At 39.7% G+C, this 21,048-nt stretch overlaps 1 protein-coding gene across 2 annotated transcripts in view; it reads right to left on the bottom strand.

Annotated features, from left to right (window-relative positions):
- Positions 1 to 21,048, bottom strand: part of RELN (reelin) — a 519,560-nt gene that overhangs the window by 52,182 nt on the left and 446,330 nt on the right. For both annotated transcript variants that reach the window (XM_007467058.1, XM_007467059.1), the window contains exons 41-46: positions 19,365 to 19,594; positions 13,506 to 13,726; positions 11,531 to 11,678; positions 9,009 to 9,267; positions 7,901 to 8,150; positions 3,987 to 4,155 (exon numbers count right to left, since the gene is read on the bottom strand). In XM_007467058.1, coding sequence (XP_007467120.1) covers positions 3,987 to 4,155; positions 7,901 to 8,150; positions 9,009 to 9,267; positions 11,531 to 11,678; positions 13,506 to 13,726; positions 19,365 to 19,594 — 1,277 coding nt within the window. The remainder of the gene's footprint in view (positions 1 to 3,986; positions 4,156 to 7,900; positions 8,151 to 9,008; positions 9,268 to 11,530; positions 11,679 to 13,505; positions 13,727 to 19,364; positions 19,595 to 21,048) is intronic.

Consider the following 21,048-nt stretch of genomic DNA (forward strand, 5'->3'; position numbering starts at 1 on the left):
TTCCCTACAAGTCTAAACCCCTTTGCCTTGCTTCAATGCTTACTATAAATTACCCCAACTCTGCTAACAAACAACTTCCCATAACTTCCAGATATGAGCTCCCTCTTTAATCAGCAACCTCTGTGCTTCTCCCAGGCTCACATGCCCTCTTCACATTGTTCCCCTAATTTAGGATGTTCTTTTCCTTACCCACCTAAGTCCTAGCCATCCTTTGAGGCCAGGGCCCATCTTTTCCCGAATCCCTAACTCTGGCATTCAACACTATCTCCCATCTCTCAATACCTACAGCATTTCCAGCCCATTCTTCAGTGAAGCTCTAAATTTTACTCAGCATGTATTATTTTTCTTTATTTTCCCATAATCAGATTGTAACCTCCTCCAGGGCAGAAACTTAAGATAGCGTCCTACCATTACTATGGGCTCACTCTTGTTAAGTTAACTGAGGACGACTTCTTAGTCTGACTGAAGTCTGGTAATACACTTGAGCTATGGTTGACAAATGTGATTATGTAGTTAACTCATAAAAGTAAAAACGACTTACATTTCAGTAAATGTTTACAATGTCCCAAACACTTCCAGGCACATTGATTAGCTTTTTATATGGTAAAAAATATCTTCATTTTTCAGATAAGGAAACTTAAGCTTAGGGATGCGAAATGACTTGCTAGAAGCTCACAGGGCTGAAAAGTGGGAGCCTTCCACTAAACTGCAACGCTTCCTGGTCTTTTTCTTTTCTTTCTTTCTTTCACGAAGGTCTAACTTCACCAGTGCAAATGGGGAGGATTAGAGACTATGATTCTATCTCCCCCAATTTATTTAGGTTTCAACAGAGCAATGTCTGGAGCACAGTGTGATGTATCTTGTGTTTAGTCTCACTGTTGCTTTCCTGATGAAAAGCACCAGCATCCGTTCAGTTTTGCAACTCAGAGACCAGGGAGTCATTTTCAACATTGCCCCTTCCTTCACTGTCCCACATGCATTTCATCATTAAGCTCAATTTTATTGCCTCCATTTCTCTTGAACTTCTTTACTTCTCTTCATGTCTGCCACATCTTAGTCTAAGCTACCAGCAGTCACTGTCTCTTTAAGGGCCTCCTTACATCTACTTTTATCCTCCCCAATTTGTTCTCCAGTTAGAATAACCTTTTCTGAATGCAAATCTGATCATGTCTCCCCATCCCCAAGCATTTTAGCAGGCTTCCAGCATCCATATAACAAACCCTTAAATCTTTTTTTAAAATTAATTAATTAATTTTTGACTGCGTTGGGTCTTCGTTGCTGCACACGGACTTTCTCTAGTTGTGGCGAGCGGGGTCTACTCTTTGTTGTGGTGCACGGGCTTCTCATTGCAGTGGCTTCTCTTGCTGCAGAGCATGGGCTCTAGGTGCGCGGGCTTCCTTTGTTTGTGCCTCACGGGCTCTAGAGAGCAGGCTCAGTAGTTGTGGCGCACAGGCTTAGCTGCTCCATGGCATGTGGGATCTTCCTGGGCTCGAAACTACATCCCCTGCATTGGCAGGTGGATTCTTAACCACTGCACCACCAGGGAAGTCCAACAAACCCCTAAATCTTTAGTACGACCGACTCTCGATGGTCTGACACCACCTTACACCTCACTCCACTTTCCCTCTTGGTGTCTGATCCATTCTATCAGCATCTCAAATATGCATGCTTCCTCCTACTACAGGGTGTTATCTTTACCTGGAACACTCTTCCCCTTACTCTTCTCCTAGTTAACTCGTATCCTTCCTTCACATCACACTACAATTATTTTCTCAAGAAAGTGTTCCTTGACCTTCTTGACCAAGACAAATCTCTCTATGATGTATAATCTCTTAGCACCATGCAAGTATCCTCCATCAGTTATCAGAGTTGAATTTCATATTTACTTCTCTGATTACTAGTGATTTCTGGTTAATACCTCTTTCTCGCGCTAGACTAAAAGTTCCTTGAGGCGGGGCTAAGTTCAGCCTCTCACACGGACCTAGGTAATAATGAAATACTTAAAAAATACTTGTTTAATGAATGGCTTAATGCATGAATAATCACTACTAATGACTACTAGTCATTTCAGTTTAGTTAATGGTTTGATGTCAGTTTGTGGACACCCAACCTCGGTTGACTGTTTCCACCACTGTGCCAACAATACTGAGAGCCTAGCTCTGTGGTCACATGATAAGTGAATGGACAAACTACAATTGGCACATTGTCACAGTCACTCCTACTTCCTACTTAGCACATAGCTTTAAGTTGTCAGCATCATGTTTGTTTATAGTGAAGAACTACAAACTAAAATCCTCAATTCTGTCCTGGCAGATGACATAAACACTAATGTCCCAGTATTTTGCAGATGTTGAGGCAGTAAGTTCAACTCAGAGTAAGGAAGCACCATATTTAAAAAGCAACTGGATAAAAGAGTAGATATAGTATAGATTAGCTATCTTGAGTTTGAGGCAAAGTGCTCTGAGTCTGGCACATTGTTCTAATGATCTTTGGCACAAGGCAAAGCACAGTTAGAAGGGGGTCTGGCTTGGGTTCCAGCCATGCTCGTTTCTTTCTGAATTACCCAAAGGGCCTTGTTACAAAGGAGTGTAGCCTTTAAGACCATTGTACAACATGAACTTTGAGGGTAATATAATAAACAAACTGCATATTTTCAATATGATTATAAGACGAAATGCATGCTCATCAGATTTTTAAAATATCATTTGACAGGGTCAAAATTTTTATTGGTATGTGTAAGAGACAAAAGATAGATTAAAAGATGAGGATTAATTATTTTTCTTGAGTAAAAGACTCAAGGGCATAATAATGAGCTGGAGTATATCTTAGAATGTCGTTTGTTTGCAAAATGCTACCATGTTGCTGGGTAATAATTCACAGAATTCATAATGACTTAAAAGACTACCACCTTAATAGAGTTTTTTTTTTTTCTATTTTACTTATTAAGATCGCCTTAATAATTCATGCATGGCAATACCTTTAATGAGCAACAAAATCTCACGTATCTCATTTAAACTTGGCAACTCTGCTGACAGTTGATATAGTCATGCACCCCTGAGCCAGCAATTGTACAGGAGCCCTAAGCTGTTAGTAAGTGAACCCATCCCATTTATGATAATCCCAGGAAAAGTTAAGCCCTAGATGAACGGCTGAATTTTATGATCATTTGCTAGGAAGATTTATTCATTATTCATTTGCGGGGAGGTGAGAGAACAATAATGAGCCCAAACTATAACTCCTGTTCCACAGACTGCATTGCTGGCTTTGCTTCTTTCTTAACGGCAGCAACTGATTACCATTTTCTACTTAGATGGTGAAAAGAGAGAGAGGTATGTAACACTATCCCACTAGGCAAGGTGAGTTCTCTGCTTTACTCAAGCAGGAGTGCAAATACACAGATAGTTTAGACTTAACTTCTCTACCAGCATCTACCAGGCAGTTTTATTAAGACACTGTCATTTCTTAAAGACACAATGAAGGAGCATTTACAATTGTTTTTCACATAAAAGAACATTCCAGGTGATAATTCTCAAGATACTGTTCAAAATAAAATTTCAAAAGCAGACAGTAATTTTAATACACATTTTTATGCTACATCCATTTATATGGTACCACTCACTGCTATATTTACAATAGTCTGACTGACAGAAAATAGACTCCATTTAAATCCATTAAGACTTGTTCTTGGCCTAGTGACTTAAGTTGGAGAAGCTCACTGAGCTGGCCACTATTTCCTTTCATATGTCATTTAAAAAAATATCAGAGTTAAAAGTCAGAAAAGGCCTGGATTTAGGGAAAACACAGGACAGTGTCACCACAAAAACTGGTTTCTTTTTTACGTATTAAGGTCGCTTTAATAATTCATGCATGGCAATATCATCAACAAGTAACAACACCTCATGTAACTAATTTAAACTTAATGTGCTGAAATTGGACATGCCAAATTATATCACATTCGGGTTCACTACATGCAGAAACATCCATACCTGGTGTAAGGTGGGAGAGGCAGAGTAATTCTGGTCCATTTGTTGAAAGTGTCTGACACCAGGATCCGCTGTAAGTGATAGTGATTGCATTCAACATTGGTAGGCAGACAGTCCCTTACCAATGCGTGCCATGACAATCCAAGGTCTACTGAGAATTCCAACTCAATAGCTGAAACAGAAAGCATTATTCTGGTTAGAAATACATATCTGCAGATCCAGGAACCATAATTACTTATGTTTTCATGTTTTAATTTCAATCAAATATCATTTGATTTTCCCCAAATGTATTTCCTGGTTTTATTTTTTCCTCTGTATATTACTAGTGATTATTTTTAACTTTCCGTATTCAAATAATTTTTCTGTTAAGGGGATATGATCAAGTGAAACATAAAGTAACTTTTCCTGAATCATTTCTTTAATTGCGAAATTTTCAGAACAATTCTAACAAATCTATTGCTTCACATGCAGTTAAAGCAATAATAATAATAGTTATAATTTATATATATTTATTATTTAATCTAATAGTTATAGGATATATATTGTATAAATACATTATATAAATTAGATATAATTTATATATTATAATAACTATATTTTGTCTGTTTATTTAAAGGTTAACATACAAATACAGAACGTAGTAACCATATGTTATAATGACTACTTTTTAAATAGTTAAAAATATTGAGTAGCCTTCTCAAAATTTAAGCATTCTATAGGGATCCTGACCAACTTATGCCAAACCTTCTCTGGTATTGGTGAAACTCCTAAGAAATTGACACATCTCTTTTGCTTATATATCCTGCTTTGCTGTGTTATGGAATATACTGGGAAATCAGAGAAGCATAAAGAGGGAGCTGAAGGCCATGTAGTTTGTGCCAAAGCAGGAAGTCAGGCTGTGGGTCTTATGGAAAGAGATTTCTTTCTTTCCTTTCTCTTCTTCCAAAACATTCAACCTATATGCTATGTTTTATATTTCTCTCTCTGGTCCCTTCTTAAGACTTTATAAATTACTTCAGCCCATACCTCCCTACTGAAACTGCCTAAGACCATGATTCTCAGTCTTGGCTGCACACTGAAATTGCCTGGGTACCTTTAGAAACTACTGATGCCAAAGTCCCACCTGCAGAGATTGGGATTTCACTATGGTGGGGCAGGCCAAGGGGTTGGGAGCTTTTAAGTTTCCCAGGGGACTCTCCCATGCAGCCAGCGTGGGACCACTCACTGGTCCTGGTGGCCTAAGGTTCCTGGTGGCCTTTTCTAGTTAAATACAATGGCCTGTCTCAGTCTTCATTGTTCTTGCCCTCCCTATAGCCTTGGACATTATTGATAACTCCCTGGTTCTTGAAACTTTCCTTTCTTTTGGAGGATATTATTCTGAATCTCCTGTCTTATTTCCCTCTGACATCTGTGCTAACTAGCCCAGCCATGGGCATCTTTCCAGACTCCATTTCTGGCCTTCTATTCTACACCTATCTTCCTGGGGCTTCAACTGTTATCTCTGTGCCCAAATCTCCCAATTTTGCATCTCAAAATTGATTTTATTCATTCAGCAAATGTTTATTCAGCCTGGCATTGTCCTGGATGCTGGCATACCGTGATGCACAGTATAGACAAAGTTCCTGCTTTCTACACTGCAAGCCCTCCACACTAAAGGATACCACCACTTAAAACTGTTTTCACCAAACTAGAGAAAGACTCATCATTTTCCCTCATAAATAAACATCTCTTCTTAACTACCAAATGCTATCAGTGACAATGCTTTTGCACTAGTTTTCTGGGTTCAGAATTTAGAAATTATTTTAGAAATTTTACTCCTTTCTTCTTTACCCTCTATGTTCAACATGTCACCTGGTTGTGAGGTTTGCTGCTTCTTTCCTTTTGGTTTGCAGTGTCTCATACTAGTTTTACCCATGCCCTTTCTTTTCATGCCACGTAATTCAGGTTTTCATCACTTCCTACAGAGACAACCACTGACATTTTTTTGTTGGGATTCTTCTCTACTCACCTTCATTGGCTCCTGGGCTAATCTCCCTAAAACCCACCATGCCATTCCCCTGCACTTGTGCCCTCTTTTTTTTTTTTTTTGCGGTACGCAGGGCTCTCTCACTGCTGTGGCCTCTCCCATTGCGGAGCACAGGCTCCGGACGCGCAGGCTCAGCGGCCATGGCTCAGGGGCCCAGGCGCTCCGCGGCATGTGGGATCTTCCCAGACCGGGGCACGAACCCATGTCCCCTGCATCGGCAGGCGGACTCTCAACCACTGCGCCACCAGGGAAGCCCTGTGCCCTCTTATTCATGACCTTGTCAAGCACAAATTCCCGTGCCTGCCTTTTAATGCCCTTCTTAATTTGCTGCCAACTCTTCTTGGCCACTTTCCTCTTTCATTTTTTTATTCAGTTCCATCTTTTCAAGAGGTTTACCCAGCCTACAGAAGAAAGCACATGTGACTGGGCTTATGAAGGCAGAGTTTCAGTCCTGGTTCTGCTGCATGCTGACCATGTCATAACTCACCTCCCTGGTCTCTAGCTGACTTCCTATGCGAATGAGGGAGCGGGTGTCTAGGACCCTAAAGTCCCTATGTATTTTCAAAATTAGCACTCTACTCTCCTCTGTTAGATGCAAATATTATCTGTTCAGGCTGGTCTGCTCATGGTTTACCCATGGACCAGGAGAATCCCCGCTTTATGCTGCCAGCCCAGCCTGGGGTGTCTTCTCTTCCCCATTCACCCTTCAAATTCACTCCAACCATCAATGCCCACTCGAGACTTAGCTTCTTTGTGAAATCTTCCCAAACTTCTTGGACTGGCCATCCATTGGTTATCTCTTCCTCGGCTGAACTCTCATTACATTTTGCATTAGTACCGCTCCATACAGCACTGGATTTAGTCACTTATTGGACTCACTTTCTGAAGTATCCCCTCAACTAGACTGTACCTAGTGAAGCCAGGCTGTGTACCTTATACTTTTCCAAGTTCCACCTTTACTGACTAGTTTAGTGTTGACTGATTGAGTCTGAAGTAGAAAGAGTTCTTCTGGGCTTCCTTCTTAGATCTGTCCGTTAAATTCAGACTAATGGAAATAAGAAAAATCTGGATTTTGCAGGACCTTGGAAGTAACCAAGTTCTCCAGATTTTGGACCGCAAGAATCTAAAACATTCTAGTGTGAACATTCTAGTTTGGATCTCTTGGAAGAATAGTGATACAGGGTGGTGAAAGACCAGAAGGTCCCAAGAATCCTGACAGATCTGAAAATTCCAGTGAAGGGTCCAAGTATGCAGAGATGTCAGTTTTTATAGCTCCTAAGATAGGCTCGTGTGTGTGTGTGTGTGTGTGTGTGTGTGTGTGCGTGCATGCACGTGTAAGGTATGCATAACCTAGAATATGCAAACTGGTCACAATCACAGTGGTTTAGAATATGCTATGACCCACAGTGGCAGAAAGTATCAGACAAAATAGGAACAACAAAATTTCATGATTCCTAGGAGACGGAAAGGAGACAATAACTGGACTAATCTAAAGTCCTATGAATTAAAACCCATGTAAATAAAAATGTATGTGTAAATCCTATTGCTTATTCTGACATTCTCTATATGACGAGAACCCTTTATTCTGTAAATATGATCCTTAAAAAATGTGGATTTATAAACAGAGATAAATTGGGGGCTATTGTTTATAAAAAAAGAAGTCTTCATGGACATATGCTTAAAAATAAGCTCACATTCTGAGGCTTTAAAAAATAAACGTCTAAAACTCAATTTACACAGCATTTTCAAGAATGCAGTTAGGTTTTGACCGAAACCACACTTATGTTTTACTTACAGACTTCTTGGAGGTGTAGTATAGTCCTTTGACAGAGACAGCCTTGGATGCCCATTTACACTTCTCTGTCCCTCTACCTGGAAAGGGAATACTTACCATAACAAGAGTCTGTGACCGAGCAGGAGGCGGCAAAATCTATCTGTAGGAATGAATCCTCATTCACAGCAATGTCTGTGGTGACCACATAACGGGTGCTGGCCTTTTCGATGAAGACTAGGGCATCACCAGTAGAGCCACACACAGGCATCTTGGTGCCTCCGGGGTGAAGCAGCCATTTCCTACTGTCCAGAGTTGTGAAATCATCCTCCAAGACTGTATTACCAGAAATATTTCCTCCAATAAGAATCTGAAATATATTTTTTAAAAAACAACTTTTCAATTTGGTTTGGAGATAGGAGAAAGTTCATTTCTTTTTGTTTGTTTGTTTTTAATCTGTCAGATGGCTCAGAACTGGCATTATACAGCAAGCATAATGTTAGAGGGCCTTTCAGAATGCTCCTGTTTATGTGGTCTGCTTGCCCATCTGGCAGAAAGCTACAGAAACAAATCGAAAGACTGACAAAACCATTCACAGCCTTCATGGGCCAAATTGTGCCTTTGGAAACTACATGTACCCAAGCTGGGAACGCAGTGTTTGGCTTACATTATTTTCCATGTAAAATTTCTATTTAAGGACAGTTGTACCCTAAGGCATTTCAGTTCCAATTCTTTGCATGGATTCTACCGTTTGTTAACAGGTTCTTTGAGTTCCATTTGATATGCATATTATTATGCATGAAGATCCTTTAGAACTGTCCATAAGGATGTTAGGGAGATTTATTTATTTTTTCTTTAAAGGCTAGGAAAGAGGATTGGGCAACTACTGCATGTGGCACCAATGCTAATTTGCACATTTTCCTTTTCAGAGAATTATAGCCTTGTATCACGCTTGATAAGGTCCCTCTATCCATATGGCAAAATCCTCTATGAGCAGAACCTGGGCCTTCTGTTGTGTCGTTTGTTTTTATAGGCTCAGGCAGTTGAAGGAATAGAGAATGAAAGGAACCTAAATGCCATATCTAATCTAGCCGTATGCCCTTGGGTAAGTCACCCAACTGTGGGTACTGGGCTTCCTCTACTGAGCGAGGGGTTGGACTAACCGCTTTCTAAAGCCATATTTAGCTCAAGTGACAACACTGTAACAGTTAATCCTGAAGGGACTGACCTGGTCGATTACCCAGGGACTGTAGAAGTGCCCATTTTCAGATGGTTGCCACCAGCGGAGACGTGTAGAAGCAGAACGGGCTTTCAAAGGTATCTCCAGGGCTATGTACCTGCCCACGTTGCTGGAGTTGCTGAAAAGGAACTCTTGAAGGAGACTCCACGAGAGGCCACCATTGAGAGAATATTGTAGAAGTACAGGTTGGCTCCTGGGGTCTGGAACACCTTTACCACATCCCAGTCTCATGAAGAACTGCACAAATCTGATACGAGTAAAATCTACTGTAGACTTTGACTTGAGTGAAAATTCACACCATTGACAAAAGACAAGTGCACAGGATAATAGGGGGAATGTATAGCTTTAATGAATATCATGATTTAATGAATGTCTGAAGCAATTGTTTCAAAGCCTGACTTCCCTTTTTAATGTGAAAGGGAGTTAATAAAATGTGAAGTCTGAAAAAGGCTATTCTGTACCCATATTTATATTTGGCACCCCTCCAGAGGGGAGAGTCTGAGGGAAGTGAGCATTCACTGCACCCTCTGGCTATTCTATAAGAAGATGGGAGGGGTCCAAAGGCTGTCCAAGTTTGGGAGTGTCTATTGCTATCTATTCAAGATAAATTTGTATCCTTGTCCTCAGTACCTGAAACTGGAAGAATGTAATCAATGTAGTTTATGCCGTTTATTGGCAAAATCATCCATTTCCTGGTTTTACCAGTAGTTTTCCAGATCTCATATTGTTGGTTTTGTGAGACACATTTAAATTCTCCAGTTGTAGCACCTCTCTGTGAGAGGCCAGGCATCTTTTGCAAGAGGTGTGTCAAACCTGAGCCTCTTTTCTGTCTTTTGCGCCAGGGGCAGGAGAGCATGAGTGTGGGGTGGTGGTGGTGGTGGGCTGTGCCAGGCTCTGACTGTTGCTGGGTCTGGGATGGATGATACTGGCCATCGAGAACTGTGGCAGTCAGCCAGTGGCAATCTTCCCAGCTGGCAGGGAGGTGGACAGAGTGGCAGCAACCAGCTGGGGTACCAATGAAAACCAGCTCACATGTTATCTTTGGCAGGCGAGCTGCTGGTGCCTGGTCTGGCCGCTGTGCTAGCTGGTAATGTAGAATGAATTTCACATGCAACCCAACACACATACCCAATTATGGATGCATGTCAAACATAAGAAATATATTGGGGCTTACAATAAAAGTTAGCAGTTCCATATATAAAATCATGCACTCTTCATGGGTTCCTCCCCTCCCCCATCTCCACTAACTGGGCATTTATTTACCTCATAACCCTGAGAAAATTGGGATTTTATATGGAGGTCAATATATGCAAATCTTATACAGCATGCTACTGAGATGAGATAAATAATGGAGCTTTTAGCATTGGATTAATGACAAAAATACACGGTTAGTGCCTTGTGAAGTTTATATCTATAAAAACAATAATCATTTACAGAGAAACACTTTTAGCACATTGTCTACTTGTATTGGGAAAATGTTTATGTTAATTTATAGATAAACCATGTTAGAATTATTTGGAAAAAATCTAATAATTTCTAAATTAGAGAACTCAGCTGCCAATGATAAATCTTAAAGAGAAACAAACTACATGCATTAAAATAGGGTGGAGATAAGTAAAATCTTGCTTTCTATAACTGTAAAATTATTATCTCATAGATAGAGTTGTATTTTCTATGAAGCATGATCAAATTTATAATTCAATAAATGAAAGATTTAGGAGGAAGAAGAGGATAAATATGTTACAGTGTATGTTAAGATACTCTGAAATGTTTCAAAAGATGAAACATGATTTCTTTGTTCACTGGCAAAAATAGGTCAGGGTTCCATTTTATACATGTTAAACTGTATTTTCTATTTTACTGGCTAAGTTTTTGGCTCATCAAATGATCAAGGGATACACATCTTGACAGGACATAATCCTCTGAGCCAGTTTAAAATGTTTATTTCTGAGTGACTGTGCTCAATTTAGAAAATGAGTGCTTTGAATGTATGAGCAAATAATTGGAAAGAAATGCTTATAAACAATAAGGCTACACTTTAGATGTTCTTAAATTGCTAATGGATATAAAATTAACTGTGAATAATTTGTGGATGTATTATATTTCAATTAAGCTTTCTCCTAAGAATGGTAAAGAAATTCTACATAGTCCAAGTGCTAATGAAAAGTATTCTGTAGAAGGTAGATAAAGAAGATGTAACATTACTTTCTTGAAGTTAGAGTGAGTTAAACGTTGTCATTTCCTGGTCATCCACCATGTAGAAGACCAGGTATAAACCTCTGTCCGTTTAGCTGCGTTTCACATTTCTGATCCAGTTATTGTTCAAATCTCTCTCAGTTTTAGAATGGAAATTATATAAATTGTGTCTTAATGGAGTCTTTGACAAGAGAGAAGCTCAGCATTTACAATGGAAGGCCTTGTCCTTGAGATCTCTGTTTCTTTCTGATTTGATTATGTTCTGCTACTTTATATTACAAGGTGGCTCTTCAACAGCATTTAAAAATGATTACCTAGCATGTGACAAATCCAGATCTCGTGTCATCAACATGCGTAAGCCATCTTCATTGAAAAAGAGGTTGTTTCCACTGGAAAGGATTCCACACTTCCGAGATGGCTTTCCACCACTCATTAATAAGAATCTATCAGATTCTAACTGACCTGAAAAAAGTAGAAAATGTGGTTTACCTATGACCCCAAATACAGTCATATTATTTTTTTACAGGAATGTAGTAAGTGCTTTGTGCAGTTTTAAAATATGAAGTCATGAATCTTGGAGTCATATATTTTGGGGATAAGAAGTCTCTTCAACATTTTAGCTTGTTTGAACTGTTTAACGTTGGCTGTATGATTTAATGGTCCACATGACAGAGGGAGGAGGCCTTTTCCTGAGTATCTACGGTCCAGCCAAAGTGTTCCCTCCTTCTGCTCCTCTGCACTGCAAAAAAAGACACTGGCTAGTCAGAGTGGTTCAGCCCCAAATTAAAAAAGGGTAATGAGACCTTTCCACTGGCCTCTTCACTGTGTGCTTGCTACTGAGAGGATAGTATCAGGCCAGTGTTATATAATATTTAAAAAAACACAATTTTAATGGGAGAAATTTCAGTATAATTTAATATTTCCTATTAAATAATGTCTTTCAAAACCAGCTTGCCAATCTCTTTAGATATTCACCTTAGATCTAATTTACTTTTTTGATTGTGGTAAAATGCATATGACATAAATTTTGCCATTTTTACTATTTTAAAGTTAATGATTCAATGGCTTTCAGTACATTCACAATGTTGTAAAACCATGTTGTTTTGTGCTAACTAGCTCCAGAATTTTTTCATAACCATAAAAAAAACCTTGTACCCATTAAGCATTTACTGCCCATTTCCCCCTCACCCAGCCCCTGGTAACCAGTAATCTTCTTTCTGTCTCTATGGATTTGCCTATTTTGTGTTTCATAAAAATGGAATCATGACATGTGGCCTTTTGTGTCTGACTTCTTTCTCTTAGTATAATGTTTTCAAGGTTCATCTATATTATAGTATGTATCAGTATTTCATTCCTTTTTATGGATGAATAATATTCCATAGTATTGATATACCTAAACCTAATTCTAAAATGTACCTTAAAACCATAGATATATTATAAAAAATTTACAGACAACTTGGGAAAAAGAAAAAATCTTTTTTTTGTGTGTGTATGTTATGCGGGCCTCTCACTGTTGTGGCCTCTCCCATTGCGGAGCACAGGCTCCAGACGCGCAGGCTCAGTGGCCATGGCTCATGGGCCCAGCCGCTCCGCGGCATGTGGGATCCTCCCAGACTGGGGCACGAACTCATGTCCCCTGCATTGGCAGGCAGACTCTCAACCACTACACCACCAGGGAAGCCCAGAAAAAATCTTTTAATCCCATTATCCTAACAGAGATAGCTATTACATTTATTTAAGACTTTCTCTTGTGAGAATGTTTTTCCGGTATTATCAGAAAGCATATCCAATGGATATACAATTAACTGTGAATAATTTCAATCATTAGAGCACATACATTTTTCTACTTTGTCACATATCTTCATACATAATGCCATTAGATTCTAGGTATAACTGAGGTGCATAAAGTGACAAAAGGCTGCATAATGAGTTGGTGATAAAGCAATGACAAGAATTTATACTTCTGGAAACTTGCTCCTTGTACCCAAGATTAACCCTCTATAGACATTTTCCAAAATTATTATTGATCAGAAATTACATGTGATAGAAAAAAATGGCTAAAATAGCCTTAGTTCTTCTCAATTACGGTCTTGTTCACTCTCACTGACCATTGTTTCAAGAATGGAGCCCTATGAAATTCAGAACTAAATGAAGGCTTGGGTGGTCCTAAACGTAATGATAAATAATGAAATATCAGAGTAGAACTTAATGATTACTTCTACATTACAAATTGTGCTTAATGTATACGTTCTTTCACAAAGCTACATAGATTTTACATGAAGAAATTACCTTCAAAATCATCCTTGAGAAAATCAGGATTTTTGGTGCTTATTTTACAGGTTGGACCTGAGTAGCCAGGATCACATATACACTTGGTTCCATTGATACAACTCCCGTGTCCGTTACACATCTCTTCACATTGGGGACCGATATAAACATTATCAATGGCCCATGTCACTGGCTGAGAGCCAGTAGGATAAAATCCTTGGTACCATCTGAAACGCACAGATCTGGAAAAGAGATACAAGCCCTTCAAAATCTAATCAACACATTAATCTAAGTAAGCACATCTGATCAATGAGCAGTGGTCAGTTACTACCTCTGCACCACACTCCAGAAGTAAAACACGATTCAACATTTCAGGACCATAAACTCCATTCCTCAAACTCCAGGATTTTTCCAATAAAGTTCCTGCTTTCTATAAGCCCTTCCCAATCCTATCACTATGTCAAAATTCCACTTGAGTTTCCACCTTTTTCAATATTGACTTTTCTTGGTAAGGATTTTTCCATTAAATACTGTCTATGTTCTACATAACTAATCTTTTTTTTTTTTTTTTTGCGGTATGCAGGCCTCTCACTGTTGTGGCCTCTCCCGTTGCGGAGCACAGGCTCCAGACGCACAGGCTCAGCGGCCATGGCTCAGTGGCCATGGTTCACGGGCCCAGCCGCTCTGCGGCATGTGGGATCTTCCCGGACCGGGGTACGAACCCGTGTCCCCTGCATCAGCAGGCGGACTCTCAACCACTGCGCCACCAGGGAAGCCCCACTAATCTTTTTTTAATGGAGGTAAAAATTACAAAGTATAAAAGTAATAATTAACCATTTAAAGTGTACAATTTGGTGGTGTTTAGTACCTCCACAGTGTTAGCCAGCTATCACCTCTATCAAGTTCCAAGACACTTTCATCACCCCAAAGGAAACCCTGTGCCCATTAAGTATTCTCCCCTACACCCAGCCCCTGGCAACCACTAATCTGCTTCCTGTCTCTGTGGATTTACCTATTCTGGATACTCCATATAAATGGAATCATATGCTATATGAGATTTAATGTCTGGCTTTAGTCACTTATAATGTTTTCAGGGTTCATCCATTTTGTAGCAAGTATCAGAATTTCCTCCTTTTTTATGACGGAATAATATTCAATTGTATGGCAATATCAACTTTATTTATCCATTCATCAATTGATGGACATTTGTTTCCACCTTTTGGCTATTGTGAATAGTGCTTCTGTGAATATTCGTGTACAAGTATTTGTTTGAATACCTGTTTTCAATTTTTTTCTTGTAGAATCATAGTGGATTTGCTGGGTCATATGGTAAATAACTCATCCTTTAATTTCTCTCTCTTCCGTAATTTTGATGGAATTTCCATTATTATAGTTATCACAGCTGGAGGTATTTAAAAGCACACCTATTTGCCTCATTGGCTATGAGCTCCTAGAGGCCAATGCTCATACCTCTTTCTTTTTTGCACCCTTTCACGGTGCCCAGTACAGTGTTTCACACATAGCAGATGCTCAATTAATGTTTCTTGAATGTCATTTGTTATGGAAAGACTTAAAAGCCAAACTAGCGTGTTTTGGATTTTATCCTATTGGCAACAGAAAGTCCCAAAAGATTATTTTAAGGAGAGGAGTGACAGAGTCAGATTTATTTTTAGTTCAATGTCTCTTATTTCTTAATTTCTTTTTAAATGAAACACAGTGTTCCTTTTTACTTGAAAGATGATTGTCCTATCATGTTGCTGACGATAAGTTAGCTCCTTAGAAATAATCTACATATTTAGGTAGCAGGCCAGAAATAGTTGGGTATATTTTATTATGTACAAAACTCAGTTCAAAGAAAATAGACTTTATTTCAGAGGAGCTAGATATAGAGATGGCATGGGCACTCATATTTGTACCCTGTGAATCTGTCCAATATTCAATTATATAGAAACCAAATTCAGAATAGTTCTTTTTATTTGAGAAACAGAAATTAGAAGTCAGTATTAGAAGCATTTACTAGACTTCTAAAGTTTAGCAGATAGTAAAGCAGATGGAGTCAAGTTCCCACATATAATTTTAACCCTAATTTCATTGTTTATATCAAGACTCCAACTACATTAAGCTGCCCCCAAAATGTCAGTTCATAATTAACTTTTATTTTCTAATACTTGTCAGAGTTTAGTCTTGGCAAGAAGCACTCCCTACCTGTTGAACTTTCAGTCTGCTGAGCTGAGGGAAACGGCTGGAGTTTTCCTTTGAACAAAGCCTACGTCGATTTTGTTTGAACTTCTTATTTTTTCAAATGTTCTGAATACAAATGAACCACCTTGGTTGGATATTTATTATTGTTCACCTGTCTTAACACAGAAACTGCAGGCACTATGATAAATGGACTGAAGGGTCTGGTTTCACTGTGGTTCCCAGTCTGCTGAAATCTTATTTTGAAAATTTCTCACTGCCACCCTCCCTGGTGAATGTCAGCATCTGTTCTCCCAAGCCAGTGGTATTCAAAAGAATCTGTTTTTTCAATGTAAACTTAAAATTTCAAGCACACAGCAGTGTTTTCATTAAATAGGGGTTTTGGTTGACTCATTATGAAACTGCATAAAGCAAAAGCAATTAGGAAGTTTTAAAGACAAAAAGACTCTAAATGAAAAAGACACAAGGGTGATGTGAATAAAATTCGATGGAAGCTCAATACTTATGCTGCAAATGTGAACTGACTATATGTAAAGGCAAGAAACAGCCATTTCTGCACCTGAAACATTCAGTATAGTTTTTTGGTACCTAGTGTCCTGTGAATGCACAGAAAAAGGCAATTTAAACACGGGTTATATATATATTTTAGCATGTAGCACTTGTGCCATTATTATGTACCATGTTGAATACAAACCAAGGAATGGTTCACGGAGTTGGAGAAAATTTAACTTTTGCCTTCCAGCAATTCATGCCTGTGTGGGTCTTAAGAAGAGTGTTAATTGTTTTCCTGAAACAAGGACTAGACAACACTTCTAAGGCAAATTCTTCTCTTTGCAGAAGCAGTTGAAGGCAGTTTGAAAGGTAGGTTTACACCACTGTGAGAGTGGGCATGCCTCCTTAACAGATTTACTTTCCTTTCATAGAAATAAAAATCACATGGAATTTAAATAACATGACGATTTAAGTTCTGTACCTTTATAATTAGAGGAGGTATATTTTAAACTGACTCCCAATATACCAGTCGGTGAAAATACAGATGTCTGCATTTCTCTCGTTCAAATTACATCTCCATGCCTTATGTGTAAGCACAGCCTGGTGGACAAAGCCAACTGGTAATGATGCAGGCTCCATGATCCTGGAGCACTGTCCTGGGGTGGGTAGCTTCATTTAGTACCTCTGGTTGGCAGTGACTGTATATCACACACCTTTAAATGGGATTATTTTCATGTGGGAACTTGCGGAAGCAAGTCTCAGCTGTTAAGACAATCTAAAATCATGGCCTTCACCCTATCTTTAGGGTTGTTTTCTATTTAATCTAATTCTTAGCTGAGCAACTGGAAGAAATTAGCAGTCCACTAAAAAGGAAACCTGGAGCTTTCACAGTACCATAATGATCATGGGTATTGGTCAAAGGAGCCGAAGTGATTGTTCATCCAGCCATTTTCCCCTGCCTGCACTGCCCATAAGCACAGATTTTTGGTATTTATGTTTCTCTTGCAACGCTTGGCCTTCTGGCCTTGCTCAGATTTTCTTTTCTAGAAATGTAGAATTAAGAGTTCCAGAAAGGGCTTCCCTGGTGGCGCAGTGGTTGAGAGTCCGCCTGCAGATGCGGGGGACACGGGTTCGTGCCCCGGTCCGGGAGGATCCCACATGCCGCAGAGCGGCTGGGCCCGTGAGCCATGGCCGCTGAGCCTGAGCGTCCCGAGCTTGTGCTCCACAACGGGAGAAGCCACAACAGTGAGAGGCCCACGTGCCACAAAAAAAAAAAAAAAAAGAGTTCCAGAAAATGAGAGCTGGAGTTTGCTGACTGACGTTAATATAGCATGATAAAAAGGAGGATCACGAACTCTTTTTGCTGATGTCCAAACTTCCTGAGTGGAGTCCATGCTCTTCCCCAGTATTTTTCTAATAAGTTCTTCCACTTTTTCAGTAAGCCTCTTTATATTTCTCGCAACATATGATCTTAAATTACACGACTGATTTTGGATAAAAAGTTTTTCCTGAGCTATTTCCTCCTGCTCAATTCTGCTATAGACAAGTTCACACCCCACCCCGAACACCACAATAGCAGCTTTCCAGTTGTGCTGGCTGAGTCTTCAGCTCTATTTATTCCTGGTCTTCAGAGATTCTCCTTGCCTCCTCAGCTGTCACTTCTAAAGAATCTTGAGGAGAAGGGCTTCCCTGGTGGCGCAGTGGTTGGGGGTCCGCCTGCCGATGCAGGGTACACAGGTTCGTGCCCCGGTCCGGGAAGATCCCACATGCCGCGGGGCGGTTGGGCCCGTGAGCCATGGCTGCTGAGCGTCTGGAGCCTGTGCTCCGCAACGGGAGAGGCCACAACAGTGAGAGGCCCACGTACCGCCAAAAAAAAAAAAAAAAAAAAAAAAAGAATCTTGAGGATGTTTTTCTTAGTAATGCTTGTTTTAAAAAAACAATTAGATTTTCTAATACAATAATTAGAATAATATCCCAGTATAATAGTAAGAATTAATAAATTACTTACTTGATAACACAAAATATTAGTCTTTGGCAATCAAATTATAAAAATTTTGCTAATGATATGATGAGGAGTGAATGGATTTATGTTCAAAGTGAATGAAGACTTTTTTTTTTTTTTTTTTTTTTTTTTGTGGTACGCAGGCCTCTCACTGTTGTGGCCTCTCCCATTGCAGAGCACAGGCTCCGGACACGCAGGCTCAGCGGCCATGGCTCACAGGCCCAGCCGCTCTGCGGCATGTGGGATCTTCCCAGACCGGGGCACGAACCCGTGTCCCCTGCATCGGCAAGCGGACTCTCAACCACTGTGTCACCAGGGAAGCCCTAGAATGAAGACTTTTGAAGATTCAGTTTCACCCTTTTGGAAAAGTATTAGGTGTTAGTAGTTTTGCTTGAAGACTCAAGACTTCTAATTATGCTGAGTTTCACATCAGGAATGTAAATCTATCTCCATCTTGAAAGTATGATATTAGTACTTCCTTCTTTTTTTGGCATGCTCTTAAGTTTTTATTCTGAGAGAAAAGACAAATTCTGAGGCAGACTGCTTTGCTAACTTCCTCTCTTTGTTCACTTATACTATTAGTTTTATTTTTTTGAACTATACTTTTCATTTCTATTGGAATTGAAGTCCTTTATCTCCAAATAGCTTTTCAACAGAAGAGTCAAATATATGTAACAAGAATGCTGAGAAAGGTTGAAAAGGTAGAAGTGCCTGGGGAAAGAGCGCTAACAAATTTTTTTTTTATGAGACACCTGGAATATTCTGCGGGCTTCCATCCTCCACATGTGCCCTCTCCTTGCATGAAAGACATAGGCAGATGTTCGAAAGTAAAAATTCTAACTGCATTTATATTGTGAGGTAGGGGGCAGAAGGGAGACGGATTATAACACTAGGGGAAAACCATATTTCTGTTGCTTCCTAACTGATCTAATAAAGACCCATGGGGATATGAACCCCAGGACGGGGTGCTGCCCAGGGTGTGCTCCTTTAAATCTATCTTCAAACTATGAATTAGTAGTATGTCAGTGCAGTTCCTATCTTTTAAACATCCACTGATCTACTTTTAGTGGAGAACTGAGGAAGAAATGTAAAGTGAAAATTTCCCTGATAAAGAGGCAAGGCAACCGTGATATCACGGAGAAAACTGTGAAATGAGAAGAACATGGTGCAAAGCAGTAGGTCCTTACCCGCAAAGGTGCAGCTTCCCAAAGTGCACAACCTCCCTCCTCCAGCCCTGGGTGGTACCCGCGTAGTACGTGCTGCTCGGGTGGTGCTCCGTGGAGCACAAAGAGCTGACATGGCTGCTGCTGTGGTAGCAGAGGGGGAGCAGCAGGTGCCAGGTTGCCCCAAAGTCCCTGGAAAATTCCAGTCTGACCGGATCAGCAGAGGAGCTATCAGTTGAGCATCCGACATTGATCTTGGTGAAGAAGAAAAAAATGATACAAATTACCTCAGAGCAACAAGCCTTGAAATGATTCACCACTTCATTATTTTCTCGAGAGTCCATTTTCCTGGGAACCGTCTTGCTGAAATACTTAACACCATGAAATTCTGTTTTGCCTGAGTAATACTGCATATTACTTTTAAATAACACTTTTTCATAAAGAACCTCAAAGGGCCTCATGAAAAATTTACTTTCCCTCATTTCATAAAAAGCTAGGAAGTGAATACGGCAGAGGTTGGCATGGAATTCCAAATTTTACCTTTAGCCCACTTTCACTGCCAAGCCAAGCAAATTGTAATGAAAAGACTGCTTCCCTAATTCTAACCGTTAGCTTTTTTTTCAGACTGCTGGATGGAAAGAAGACCTTCTACTTTCCTTCCTGTGATACCTTCAAATAATCCCCAAAGTTCTGCACATGGAGAATCTTCAGTATGTTTTCAGTCTTAAAACAGAACAAGGGGGCTTCCCTGGTGGCGCAGTGGCTGAGAATCTGCCTGCTAATGCAGGGGACACGGGTTCGAGCCCTGGTCTGGGAGGATCCCACATGCCATGGAGCAACTAGGCCCGTGAGCCACAACTACTGAGCCTGCGCGTCTGGAGCCTGTGCTACACAACGAGAGAGGCTGCGATAGTGAGAGGCCCGCGCAGCGCGATGAGGAGTGGCCCCCGCTTGCCACGGCTGGAGAAGGCCCTCGCACAGAAACGAAGACCCAACACAGCAAAAATAAATTAATAAATTAATAAAAAAAAAAAACAGAACAAAATACAATTATTGTCACTATTTCCCTGGCATAGGGAGAATATTCTCAGAAAGACCTTTTTAACCATTAGGGAAATAACCACTCCATTCCTTTTTCATACTTTCAAGTGAATGAAACTAAAACTTAAATAAAGCATGTGATTCTTTCTGTGAAAAAATTTTCCCACTTCCAATTGGGGTCAACATTTTCTTGCTGTCAGAGCAACCAGATATATTTATATAATATTTGTTGTTGAACTTACTCCTCTTACCTTCTGATGAGTAAACTATTGACATTTGATAAACTTTTCAGCTATAGGCATTTGTCTCTACCTAGATTCTTCTGATAACAGAACTCTTGAAAGGGCCACAGGGATTACTTTTTACTAACATTTAATACATAAATGTTAGAAAATATAACAGAAGGTTATATAAGTAACTTAAAATAAAATCAGGAAATATAACAGAAAGCTTAAAATAGATAGAGAATAATTTCTCCATTAAGGCATCATTTGGTCTCTGACTTTAAGATGAAAGAAACAACTCTAATTTAGAGGATGCAGACAGTTAATCTAGAGCAAATATTCAAGATTTTTTTGATGAAATTAGGCACTGTCCAATGGTTGGTATAGAGTTCAGCTATGAAACAAGTATCTTCAAAAGTTAATGGGGGGGGGGGCTTCCCTGG

This window comes from Lipotes vexillifer, unplaced genomic scaffold, assembly GCF_000442215.2.
Source record: "Lipotes vexillifer unplaced genomic scaffold, Lipotes_vexillifer_v1.1 scaffold450, whole genome shotgun sequence".
Classification (NCBI taxonomy): Eukaryota; Metazoa; Chordata; class Mammalia; order Artiodactyla; family Lipotidae; genus Lipotes; species Lipotes vexillifer.